Source organism: Octodon degus, unplaced genomic scaffold, assembly GCF_000260255.1.
Source record: "Octodon degus isolate 3935 unplaced genomic scaffold, OctDeg1.0 scaffold00002, whole genome shotgun sequence".
In the NCBI taxonomy this organism is placed as follows: Eukaryota; Metazoa; Chordata; class Mammalia; order Rodentia; family Octodontidae; genus Octodon; species Octodon degus.
In genome coordinates this window covers 1,929,745-1,942,296 of record NW_004524578.1, presented here as the reverse complement: position 1 = coordinate 1,942,296, position 12,552 = coordinate 1,929,745, and the positions used below count along the sequence as shown (strand labels likewise).

General features: G+C 51.1%; 1 protein-coding gene across 1 annotated transcript in view; it reads right to left on the bottom strand.

Annotated features, from left to right (window-relative positions):
• Window positions 1-12,552, bottom strand: part of Otud7a (OTU deubiquitinase 7A) — a 153,104-nt gene that overhangs the window by 60,078 nt on the left and 80,474 nt on the right. Inside the window, exon 5 of the mRNA XM_004623441.2 lies at window positions 6,071-6,289. Within this exon, the coding sequence (XP_004623498.1) occupies window positions 6,071-6,289 (219 nt within the window). The remainder of the gene's footprint in view (window positions 1-6,070; window positions 6,290-12,552) is intronic.

Below are 12,552 nucleotides of genomic sequence, written 5' to 3'. Positions count from 1 at the left end.
CCCCCTCCCCCTCCCCTCTCCTCCCCCTCCCCTCCTCCAAGCTAATGCATCTATGCATCTAATGCCCATCCCTGCACAGAGCTGTGTCGGGTGAGGTGGGAGGGTCTTCTGAGCAGCCACTCCACCCTGGGACTTCACCGTACACTACAGACTCCCACGCTTATGCCCTTAGCCGCACCCTCTCCCTACCTCTAGACTCACACGTTCAGCTGCAGAACGCCTGTACCAGTCTCGCCTGAGCCTCAGGCACTGCCTGCAGTACTGGATTCTCCATTCTCCACTGGTCCACATCAGCAGGCACCAGTGTCTACCCACATGGTACGAGCAACATTCTTGGGGTTCTGCTTAACTCTTCCGCCTGCCACAACCCCATCTAATCTCAGCGAGGCCTGGGGTGAGGGAGTGGGTGTCCTGCAAAGCGTGTCCTGCCTCAACATCTACCTCTTCTCTCCCTTTCCCTTGCTACTCCACAGTCCCGGCCCGCGATCCTGGGGTAGGGCAGCTGCTTCCTCCCTTTCCTCCTGCTGCCTCTCTTGCAGCCCCACCGTCCATTCTTGGCAAAGCAGCTGGACATGAAGCGAAGTCTGTCACTCTCCTGCTCTGAACCCTGTGGGGGCTGCGACAGCTAAATCTAAAGCACTACGAGGGTGCCCTAGGCCCTGGCTCCCTCTCCTGGCCTCCCCTTCCAACTCCTCCAGCCTTTGCTGGGCCTGCATCAGCTGTGGCCAGCCTGTGATGCTACCCCTGTCATGAGCCTGCACATCTCCTGCTCCCCCTCCTGCTCTGGCTTGCTGGTTCCCTCTCCTCGCCTGGTGGCCCTGCATCTTGCTCCTCAGTGACTCCAAGCAGCCACTGCTGCTTCACTTTGTATTTATGGTCTATTCCTTTATGGCCCTTCTTCCTCACTGGGATTCAGGCTCCTCCAGAGCAGCGGCTTCGCTCTGTCTGGCTCCGCAGAAGCCCTCGACCTGCACAGGGAGTCACAGGAGCGCAGCACAGGTGTCCAGCGAGGAGCCGCTCGGCTCGGCAGCTGCCACGCGCCTTTCACTTTCAGAAGCAAGACAGTCTCAGGCAGACCATACAACTTGGCTAAACTGCCCCAGCCAGCCTGGGATGTGCGCCAGGGTCAGGCTGACTCCAGAATTACTCCTCCGCATCTTACGGCTTCTTTGGTGGATCCCTTCTAGTCCAATTATCCACCCGTGGAAGCAAGACTCAGTGCCACAATTCAAAGGTGTCCCCACATGACTCAGCATGTACGTTCCAACCTCCCGTGTCTAAGTCATTGCTGTGTCACGCTACTCTGCCTCTGTCCTCTAGCTCCTGAGTCCACGTCCAGAAGAGCCTTTGATGGCGCTTCCCACACCTACAGGGTCTTCCCACTGGCAGTGTGGCAAGGTCACCTGATGAAAAGCAGACAAGTTCTTGGGTTCTCTATGGCATGCGAGTCATCGATGAATGAGAATCATCTTTCTTTGCTCTGAGGCCAGTAAGTGTTACTTTCCAGAACCTTCTGTTGTCCCTGAGACTGCCAGGTAGGAGTCCTTCAGGGTAGTGAGGTTGGGGGAAGCCAGGTCCCCCCACTTTGTGGGATTTATTGAAATTCAAAGCCTGTACTCCAGTCAACATGGGGGCCTCACAAACACTGGGCCTGCCCATGTGTCCAAAGCTGGCCAGGTACCTGAATACTCATACCAAGCTGGCCCGTGAGCAGTAAAACCACGTGCTGGGCTGCACAACTCAACCCCGGGCAACGTGTGGAGGCTGTTTGTTGCCAATTTTCTGGACCACAGGAGCTCTGTGGCCTATTTATATGTGACACAGCTGCTGTCCCCTTATCCTCTTGCTCTGTAGCCAAGGGAAGAAAAAGTCCTGCATCCCTAGGCCCCATGAGAAGGATGCTATTTTCTACTGACCATAACTGGGCTAATTTACTGACCTTAAAGATGTTTTCTTGCTACTCAACATACAATGGATGACTCTGCATATCAGTGGCTTATTCATAAATCTTCTGAGTTCTTAATTATTAGAAAGAAGGATGCATGAGTTCCACCCGGCTATACCAGTGACTTTCTCATGTCACTGTGTTATGACACAGCACAGTTTTCCCCACAAATAGTGATGGTCAAGTCCCCCGAAGCCCAGCCAGTTCCCAGGGGTCAGAGTCCTCACCCACCTGGAGTAGGGGGTGAGGGTTTCCTGCTGGAATCTGCACACAGAAAGCCCCAAGTGATGGCTTAATCTAAGCCCTTGCTTAAGAACAGAGGGAAAGAAAAGCTCAGGGAGACAGGTGGATGGAGGCCTGAGAAAGGTTTGCATCCTCCGGAGCTAGAATGCTGACCTGCAACCTCTCACTGCGGTAGGCATTCTGCCGAAAGCGGGTGGCCTCCCCACGGCCTCTGCTATTGCAGACCACGGCCTTCACTGCTGCATGGGCCGGGCTTGTGTCTACACTGATCTCTGCTGCTGTTTCTCTCCATTTGCTCCGTACATGAAATAAGCAAAGTGCTGTTTGCAAATTTAACACTCAGTAAGTTTCAGTTTTTAAGAGGTGTCAGACGGGGTATCTGAAGTTAATTCGTACCCTTTAAAAATGCTAGTCAATTGTACTAACAGTGTTTGGACAGGATATCATGTCTGCATCTTGTACTATGAATAACTATGACGAAGACACATGCGATGTGTTAATTATTGTAACTGTCTCATTACTATTTGTTTCTCAATAAAATTAATAAAAAAGAAATAAAACTTTAAAAGAAAAAAAATGCTAGTCAAGCAGGAAAGTGGAAGTGACAGACATGCACATGTGATGCAGCTGTTGTCCCCCTTGCCTGTGGGGTATGTGTCCCCAGACCCCAGTGGAGGCCAGAACTCACGGCCGGCACTGAACCCTGCAGGTAGCTATCCCCACATGTGCATATTTATGATGATGTTTTATGTGGTGCAATAAATGAAGCTTAAATGTATGAATTGTTTATTTCGGGCATTTTCTGTTTAGTATTTTCAGACCACAGTTGACTTAAACCTCAGAAAGTGAAACGGGATGGGCAGATGACTGTATATGGAAAAACTGAAACATATTCAAAGGAAGTGAGGGCTTCTGCTAGACCCAGCAGGGCTGAAGGGGAGGAGGAGACCCCACACACGGCCCTGGAGCTCAGAGGAACAATCAGGCGCTGCGCGCTGCCTGTGCTGCCCACGGCTGTAGGTGCCAAACTTCGCCTGGCCTGCGCTGCGGACTCCATGGAGAACGGCTCACCAGGCCGGCCTGCTTGCTAACCACACTAACCCTTTCAGGGAGCGGGAGCCTTGGATTTCAAGCACCTCCTCTGAATGAGCCACAGGGAACCTGGTTAAGACAGCCTCCTCCTCCACAGCATGTGGTTTCCATGACTACCGAGGGGTGTGGGAGGGGGCTGGTTCGTGTTCGTGGCTCCGTGAATGGCGCTGGGAGGAGACAGCAGGGCTCCGGTGCCAGTCTGTGGGCCGCTGTCCTGGGCTGCACAGCAGCGGAGGCAACCGTGTGTTCAGAGTCACCAGGCACGCGCCAAAGAAGCGACTGGGGGTGCGGACCTTGTTCTGAAGTCACCCAGGTCACTGGGAGGCTTGCTGTGTCCTGAGACTGAGACTGACCACAATCTAGGGCCAGGCTAGGGACACACCCAGGTCCACCAACAAGCCCCCTGAACTGCCAGCAGCTCTTCTGTCAAATGTAGCTCCTGCTTGGCTCTGCGAGCAGGTGGGTGCGGGAGCGCCGGCAGCATCCGAGCCACAGCGGCGGGAACCGGGTCTCCCAGAAGCCCCACCTGCTCAGGGCCTCACACATCGCTCCCATCTGCGTGTTTCCAATTTGCCCTTAAGATCTGGAGTCCGCCTTTCCGCATGGCGCCCTGTGCCCAGGGCCGAGCAGCACGGGGCCATCAACGAGCTCCCTACCCTTCTGCCAGTAGGAGGCATGGTCAGGGCCTGCCTGGCAGAGGAGGCGGGCTGCAGCCTTTGCTTCTCCGGGACTTTCTCCCTTCCGAAGCTCTGGCTTTCTCCACACAGCTACTCTCACCCCTGCCCCTTTGCCAGGCACAAGCGAGCAACGCCAGGGCTATTTCCTGGTACATTGTCCTTCATTAGTTGTTTTTGTTTTTTTTAAATGTATTTAGTACAGAGTCTCACTACAAAGATCAGACTCATAGCGATTCTCCTGTTTTCAGCCTCCTCAGTCCTTGGATTACAGGTTTATGCCACCATGCCCAGTCTCAATCGCAGGCTCAGCACGTCCTGGGGGCAGGGCCAGCACGGCTTTTGGTGCCAGGGATTGAGCCCCATCCCTGTACTCTGCCTAAGCAGGCGCTTTACTCCGCTGAGCTATCTGGCTGGCCCTCATTAGTGTTTTAAACTCCACCCACCTATTCTTTGGCAAACAAGCCCTGTTCAGAATCCTCTCATCTCATTAGGCTTTGTGGGTCACCTTTTCTGCTCTCCCAGGTCCTCACTGGCCCACCCACCAGTGTCCAACCCATACTCCTTCCCTTCTGTCCGCCTCCGAAATACTCTGAGGTAGCTGGCCGTGTGCACCGAGTCCTGGACAGCGTCCCAATGGCGCACGGCCAGTGGCAGCTCCCAAGAGGATGCTCTCTCTGCTGCACGCCCCCTAGCTTCCCTTCTGGTTCCGCAATGGCAGTGGGACTCCATGTCCCAGGAGAGAGCAAGGGCTGCCAAAGACCGAGTCCAGACCAGCGGTCCTGCTTCCTCGCCCCCGCAGACCAGGGCCAGGCTAGGGTCACACCCAAGGCCCACTGTGAGGGCAGGCTAGTGGGTGGGGGCCCCGCTGCGCAGTGTGCTGCTCGGGAAGGACAGAGAGTCCTTTATGAGAAGACCCTGAACATCTGATTTGGAACATCTACAATATGAGTGATTAGGAGTGAGCTATCAGTTGCTTTGTGTCTGGAATAAACTGTATCTGTCACAGACAATTGCTTTTACTGATTTTTTTCCCTTACAGGAGCTGTAGAGAGGAGGGTCTCACTGCGCTACCTGAGGAAACACTAAGGAGACGAAGGTTAGTTTCCTGTTCCTCCTCTACTTCTTTTTCTCTTTCTTTCTTTCTTTTTCTTTTTCTTTTTCTTTTTTTGAGACAGGGTCTCACTATGCAGTTTATGCTGGCCTTGAACTTACTAAGGAGCCCAATCTAACCTCAAACTCCTGGTGATCCTCCTGCCTCAGCCTTCCAAGTGCTGCTGGGACTACAGGTATGAGCTACCACTGCTCTTGTAGGGTAAGCTTCTTCTCCTTTTTCATTTATGCATTTGGCACAGGGTCTCACTAGGCAACTTGGACTCCTAGTGACCCTCCTGTTTTCAGCCTTCCCAACACTGGGATTATAGGCATGCGCTACCACTCCCAGACTCGGTTGCTGGCTCAGCATACCTGGGGGTGGGACCAGAGCAGCATTTGGGACCAGGAATCGAACCCTGGTGCCTGTGCTTGCCAAAGCAGGTGCTTAGTCTGCTGAGCTATCTCATAGAAGGTCAGCTTCTGGGTTCCGTCAGTTTGGATGTCAGAATAGCTGGGCGGGAGGAGACTTACGGCTGCCCAAGGCCTCTGTCACTCAGTGCCCAGCTTCCCCCGGTCAACAGTCATCACTGCAGATGAGAGGCTGAGGCTCGGGGAGGTTGCGGGACCTGCCTGTGTCCAGAGGTAGGACAGCGTGTCTCCTATCATTCTTTCCTGTGATGGTTCCTATCGTTTGCTTACCACCCACGCATGAATTAGATGGGGAGAAGAGAGGAAACAAGGTAAAGAAGCCCAGCCTTCCCTTGGAAGAAGGGCGCTGGGATTAGGGGCAAGGGAGGCAGCTCAAGCAATGTCAGTGTCCGCAGCTCTCAAAGGAGTGAGAGGAGACTGGTCGGTCGTCATAGTTGGCTCCACCCTGCAGGCCCTTGTGGGAAGTAGAGAGTCTTCAGAACAGGCTCAGTAGAGACACAGAATCCTGTGGGAAGCGTCCCAAGCCCCAGCACACTGTTCTCTCCTGGTCATTCAGAGCGGGTGGCTGCGACCTGCAGCCGACGGCACTCACCTGCCTGCTCCAGAGCCACCATGGTCGCCTGCTCAATCAAGTCCCGCTCGATGAAGCTCCTGAAGTCCTCGCTGTACACGCTCAGGTCGGGCAACTGGAACGTGTAGATGGGCATCTCCAGGGGGAACTGCTCACTGCTGCACTCGCTTGCCACGTGGGACCGGGCCAGGGAGACGATGGCTGAGCTGGCGTGTGAAATCCCCCGGGAAAGCCGCTTTTCTGGAGGGAAGAAGGCAACACAGGCACCGGGATTGAGTTGTGTAAGTGGAGCTCTGAGTGCAGCACACACACAGGAGTGCACGTGCACATGCACACACACAGGGACACAGACACACACAAGCACACACATACACACAAGCACACACATACACACACCAACACATACACATAGGCGTGCACACACATATGTACACATGACACATCCAAGCCACACACTGCACATGCATGTGTACATATGCTCGTACATACACACCCATATAGATGCAGGTGCGCTGCACAAAGTATACATAGCTAAATGTACATGAGGCATGTTAGCTTAAAATCCAAAGGCAGTTCTCCAAAGTGTTCAGTATTTCCCCATTCAAATAAATAGAAAGTCGTGGATGCAGAATAGACTGAAGAATGGAGGGTTTTGATTCGCCCATGATTTCATTCTGACACTGCAGGATTAAGTTGTTTTGTAGTTTGAGTAAAGCAACAAGAAAAGTCAGATCACGCAGGTCACTGGGAAGAAGAGCGGCGGGACGCACGGGGCTTGCTCCCAGGTTCCCTGGAGGCGACACCATCGGTTCTGGGCATGGCCCCAGCCTCCTAAGTGGAAGCAGGGAGACCCCACGCTGCGCTGCCTCTTCCATGCCACGCTAAGGTCACACGTCCACCCACAAGTCACCCACTTGGAGTCTGGGAGGGGAGGGACTGGTGATGGCCCTCATGATAGAGAACCGTGGGACCACATGGGCCCCAGTCTGTGCCCGGACCCCGGGAAGGAGGCTCTCCACGCCGTGGAGCTGGGCCAGCCCTGCTCCTGTGCTTAGATTTGGTGTTGTGACTTGTAGTAAAAGGTGATGCTACTCAGCAGATCTGAACAGGAAACACCTGAGCTGAGTCTGACGAGAAAAGTGTTTCCGACCTAAAAATACACTGGGTTGAAGAAGAACATACAGTGAGCATAGTCCTGGTACCTCAGCACCACGGTCTTCCCCGCCATCTCCAGGGCTGTACAGAGAGAATCTCTCTGTCTCTCTCTCTCCCTATCTCAGCTTTTCTTTCTCACACATGCACACAAATGTAGATTTTTGCTGTGTTGGTATCCAAACCCCAGGCTTTGCAAAAGGTAGGAAAGTACTCTACCACTAAGCTAGATCCCAGTCTTGAGTCTTTAAACATGAGCTCAGCTACTCTGCTATAGAAAGTATCAAGAAGGAAACATTTTACAGCGCTTGCCATATTCAAAGTTGTGTCCCAGCGAAACAGAGAAACAGCTCTGCTCCAGCTGTGATTCAGGCAGGGCAGCTGCGTGGATTGCACTTTCTTGTTCTCTGCCTGCTCGATGCTTAGGCCTCTGGGGACAAGCTGCCACTCCAGGGCTGGCCACACTGTAGGGACAGAGAAGGCCTGCTGCAGGCCTGCGCCTTTCAGTGCAAATCAGCTCACCCGGGGTCCACATGACCTTCTCCCTAGGCAGCTCTGAAGACCCAAAGTATTCCTTGTCCTTAGCACCCCAGGGCCAGGTCCTGGAAACTAGAGACAGGCCCAGGCCCCCAGAGCACCGAAACGATCCATCACAGCTGGTCCTCGGCCAGCTCAGCCTGCCTTCCTGCCTCTTGCACGGAAACCACAACAAAGGCCCTTACGGTCTGCGGCTGTCCTCGTCCCTCTGCCTCCCGCCTGCCCTGTGCCTTCCATGGATGTGTTGTGCGTCCTGCCACAAGGGGACTGTGAATAGAAATGCTCCCTTTGCAGCAAGTTATTCCTGTCTCTTGTCTCAGCAGGCCTGATTAAAATAAATCCTAGGTACATCTTAAGCAGGTTGGCAAGTCATTATTAAAAAGACACATAGCTGGCTTTGGTCGTGCACAGGCCATACAGTCTCAGTCTCAGCTACTCAGCCCTAGCACTAATGCAGCCACGTACCATACACGCATGGATGGGCACGAGGTGTTCTAATAAATCTTTATTTAAAAAGTACACAGTGGCTGGAGATGAGTCACAGCCATCATTCACTGGCCCTGGATTTAGACTGTGCATGCTTCACACTTCCATTTGAGTGCATCATGACTTCAGGAAGGATTCTGCTGAGCCATAAAGCTAATTCAGAAACTCTGTAATATCTATTTTATTGCCTTCTTATAAGGCTTGATTCTTAAGATTATACCAGGTAAGACTACACTAAGATTCAACAGGCACACTTTTATTTTTCTTTCCTGAAAAGATGTCTGATACAATTTCAGTGGAGCAGGTTCCAGTAAGTCAAGGCTGTAGTGCCCGCCTCCCGCAGGCCGAGTGAGGACTTTCCTACAGCTCTCGGAAGGATCAGCTCACTGTCTGGGGTGGGGGGGGGGCTCAGAGGCTCGGCTTTGTGGTGCTGGAGACATGGACACCAGGGAAGGCCCCTGCCAGGGTAGGGAAGGCCCCTGCCAGGGGAGGACAGAACAAGTGCCCAGAAGATGTGCTCTCCACTGTGCCACCCCAGCAGACAGAAAGGAGCAGCACCCAGGAACAATATAGCCAGGAGGATGAGAGAGGGAGCAGGCCCCAGAAGCTTCTCCCTAAGCCCAGCTGGACACACAGAGCAGAGGGCCTAGAATGGGCAAGCTCCATGGGCAGGCCTGGGGGGATTTCTGGTTCTGTGCGCCCTTCCTCTCTCCAGTAGCCTCTGCCCTCCCCCAGTATTACCACAGTGGGGGCTGGCAGCTGCGTGGGTCCAAAGCCAGCTGGAGGGGTGACACACACGGCCAGGGCACAGCGGGGCTGGGGCTCTGAGAAGAAGGGCACAGCCTTCCCTCCTGCTTCAACACACTCGGGAGCTTGGAAGTCCCCACGGAAGGAGCAGCCCCAGAAAGAAGCAATTTTTAAAACCAAGGTGCTGCAAGTTTGCCTGAGGCGGCAAGACAACTCTGGGGAAGGGAGCAAGTGGGGAAAGCTTTAAATCTGAATTAGACCATTCAAGATCCAGCAATTCCACAGCTGTGCATATGCCTACAGAAGAGGAAGTCAGTGAGCATGACATCCTTGTCCCCATGCCCACTGTGGCTTCATGCACAGTCAAGATACAGAGATGACCTAATGTCCACCGGTGGGCAGAAATCTGTTCTTTATCTACAAGTGGATTCCCTTCAGCCAGAAGAGAAGGGAGTTCTGTCCCCTGCAACAGCAGGGATGAACACGGCCGAGTGAATAAGCCAGGCACAAGCACACAAACGCCGTACCATAGCCCTGACTCGCAGAAGCAAAATAAATGGCTCTCAGAGAAGTAGGAGTGGAACAGTGGCTACCGCAGGGCGTGGAAGGGAGGGGGGGAGGGGGCTAGAGACTGGGTACAAGATGATAGCTGTGTGGGAGACATGGGGCATAAGTTCTAGTGTTCCACTGCACAGTAGGGTAAATATAGTTAATTTGTATCTATTTCAAAATAAGCAGAGAGGTGGAATTTGGAGGCTTTCAGCACAAACGCAATAAGCACCTGCGATGGTGACGGTGCTAATGGCCCTATGTGATCATGCCTCTTTGCACACAGGTTCCGAGGGCCGCCAGCAGGCACCAGCAGCTCACAGGAACAGCCCTGGGCGCGCAGGCACGGCCGGAGAAGGTCCACGGGGTCCTTTGGCCAGGAAGCAGAAATCTGCACCAGATCTTAAAATAAGCCCGGTGAACGCATTCAACGAGATAAAGAAACTATAGGTTGGTAAGTAATAAGAACAGCAAGGAGCTAGAGGACAAGGCACAAGCAGGACGAGGCGTGGGCAGGACACCGGAGCCGCGGGATCGTTGGGAAGGCGCGGAAACAGGCGGCAGGAAGGCAGCGGAGGAAGGGCTGCGGAGCGCTCGGGGAAAATAACTGGGCTGAAAAGTTTTATTTCACTACACAGAACTGTAAGTAGGTCCTGTACTCTGCTCCGGGCACTCACTGAGAGGCTTGGAAACCCACCATGCAAACTAATTTTTGAAAGTGGTCTTTGGGAAAATCCTCGTTCAGCAAAAGAGAAATGAACGCGGTCCCGAGTCTCCTCACGACTATACGCTGAGCGCCGTGTGACGGGGAGAGTTCCCCAGGGCGCTTACACAGATCCAGATGGCCCGGCTCCTGCCGCGACCTCCCCACGCCATCGAGGGATGCAGTACACATGGACGCGTCACGCTACGGCCAGCGCAGCACTGCAGGCTGTTTTACAGTAAACTTTTAATAAGTAGAAGGAGTGTGCTCTAAAACAGCGACAAAGCGGAGTACGGTAAACGTGCAAAGCACTAGCGGTCATCTATTATCATTACCAGGTATTGCATTCTTGGCATCACTTCTGTTGATATCAACTATCTAGTCCAGTGTCATTGCTGAGTGCAAGTAATGTGCCACACCTTGGTAGGACTGGCTGCGGGGCAGGTTTGTTTAAAAACGTCACAAACGCATGGGCAGTGTGCTGTGATTTGGCATTACAATGGCTGCTGTATCACTGGACAAAGGATTTCTTTTTCAGCTCTACCGTAACCTGACAGACTGTCACTGTAAATGCAGCCTTCTGTTGCCGAAACGTCACTTGGCATTGCGTGACAGTAAATACGAGCAAATAGTTAATGTTTATCTAGATCCACAAAGAGAACAAAACACTCCCTTAAAGATGACTGTGGAGAGAATGAGAGCATGTTGACATATATTTATTTTTTAGAGAGAAATAGAGTTGTCAATAAGTTTTTTAAAATCATAGAAACAAAACCTAAGGGCTAGCAACATGCTCAGCGGATTAAAGTACGGGCAAGTGTGCGCAGTGGCTGGGGGTTCCATCCCTGGGCCTGCCCTGCTGGCTCCGTCCCCGGGCTGTGCTGAGAAGTGAATGAGTGGTGGCACGTGCCTGTAATCCCAGCACTTGGGAGGCTGTAAAGAGGTGGATCACTAGGAGTCCGATCTAGTAATGAGACCCTGAACACCCTGTAGACCTTTCCTTAAAATACAGAAAAAAAACCCCCGCAAACATAGGTTTAACAGAACAGAAGTGAATGTCACATAAGTAGAAGCAGAATGTTTAACTTTCAACAAAGCCACACAAGAAGTTCGGCAAGTAAAATATACAACATAAAGAATTAGATATGAATAGATATGAAATGGATATGAAATATCTATATGAATAGATGTCAAACAAAACTAAATGGATTAAATTTCCTATTTCAAAGTCAAGAGATTATTAGATTAAAGAATAAAATAAAATCTGATGATAAATCACTTCTGAGAATTACACTTCCTATGAAAGTCTAAGGAAGAGTTGAAAATAGACGAAATATGACATTTCAGGCAAATATGAACCAACAGAAAACCACGGTAACAGTGTAAAAAATATCATCTTGAAGATAAAAGATATTATGTGGAACAAAGAATCATTGTCATTCTATATTGGTAACCAAAATCTCTAGAGCAACGTGACCTAAGATAAGCATACATCAGCCTAACAACATGGCATCGAAACAAATACTGAAGGAAGGATGAAATCAAAAGAAGAGAGATGATGTATATAGAATATCTAACTTAATTGTGATTTATACAGACAGAGTAAGGAGGTGAAGGGATGATTTAAGATGTAGGTGCAGACAGTATGTCTTTATGACAGATTATATCCTGAATAATAAGACCACACTAACAGAACCAAAGGCAACACACTCCTGTGGTTTGGGAGGAAGACCTACGTAACACATCAGGACAAGAAGCTAAACTGCACAAACACTAAAAAGAATAATAAATGTCTTCAGACAAGATCCTTGCATTGAGAAAACCCAAGACGTTCTCTTAAAACTGTTGGTATTAAGAAGAGAATTTATTTAGATGGTTGGATGCAAACTAAGTATGAAATGAAATTTTTTTCTCTATGCCAAAAGTCTTAATTGAATCTGAATCCATAGAGAGGGACACACAGTGGGAGGAAAATACCCTACGTGCCCATTCTTCTCAGCAAAATAAAAGTATAGCTCAATTCCAACCAGAATGGCAATTTTAAGATTTACCTGGCAGAATAAACATGCAAAAATAGTGAAGAGTTTTATTAAAGCTAAGCAATAAAAGAGTTTACCTTAGCATAGAGCAATATCTTATGACAGCACTAGAGTTGGTGGTGACAGGTGGGGCTGCTGCGCAGGTGAACGGAACTGGGTCCAGAAGCAAACCCTGGGTTCTTCTAGACCTTAATATACGGCAAGCTGACATTTTAGTCAACGGGAAAAGGACTGTTTATTTAATAACTATACTTAAATAACTCAATCTCAATCCAGAAGAAAGTAGAACT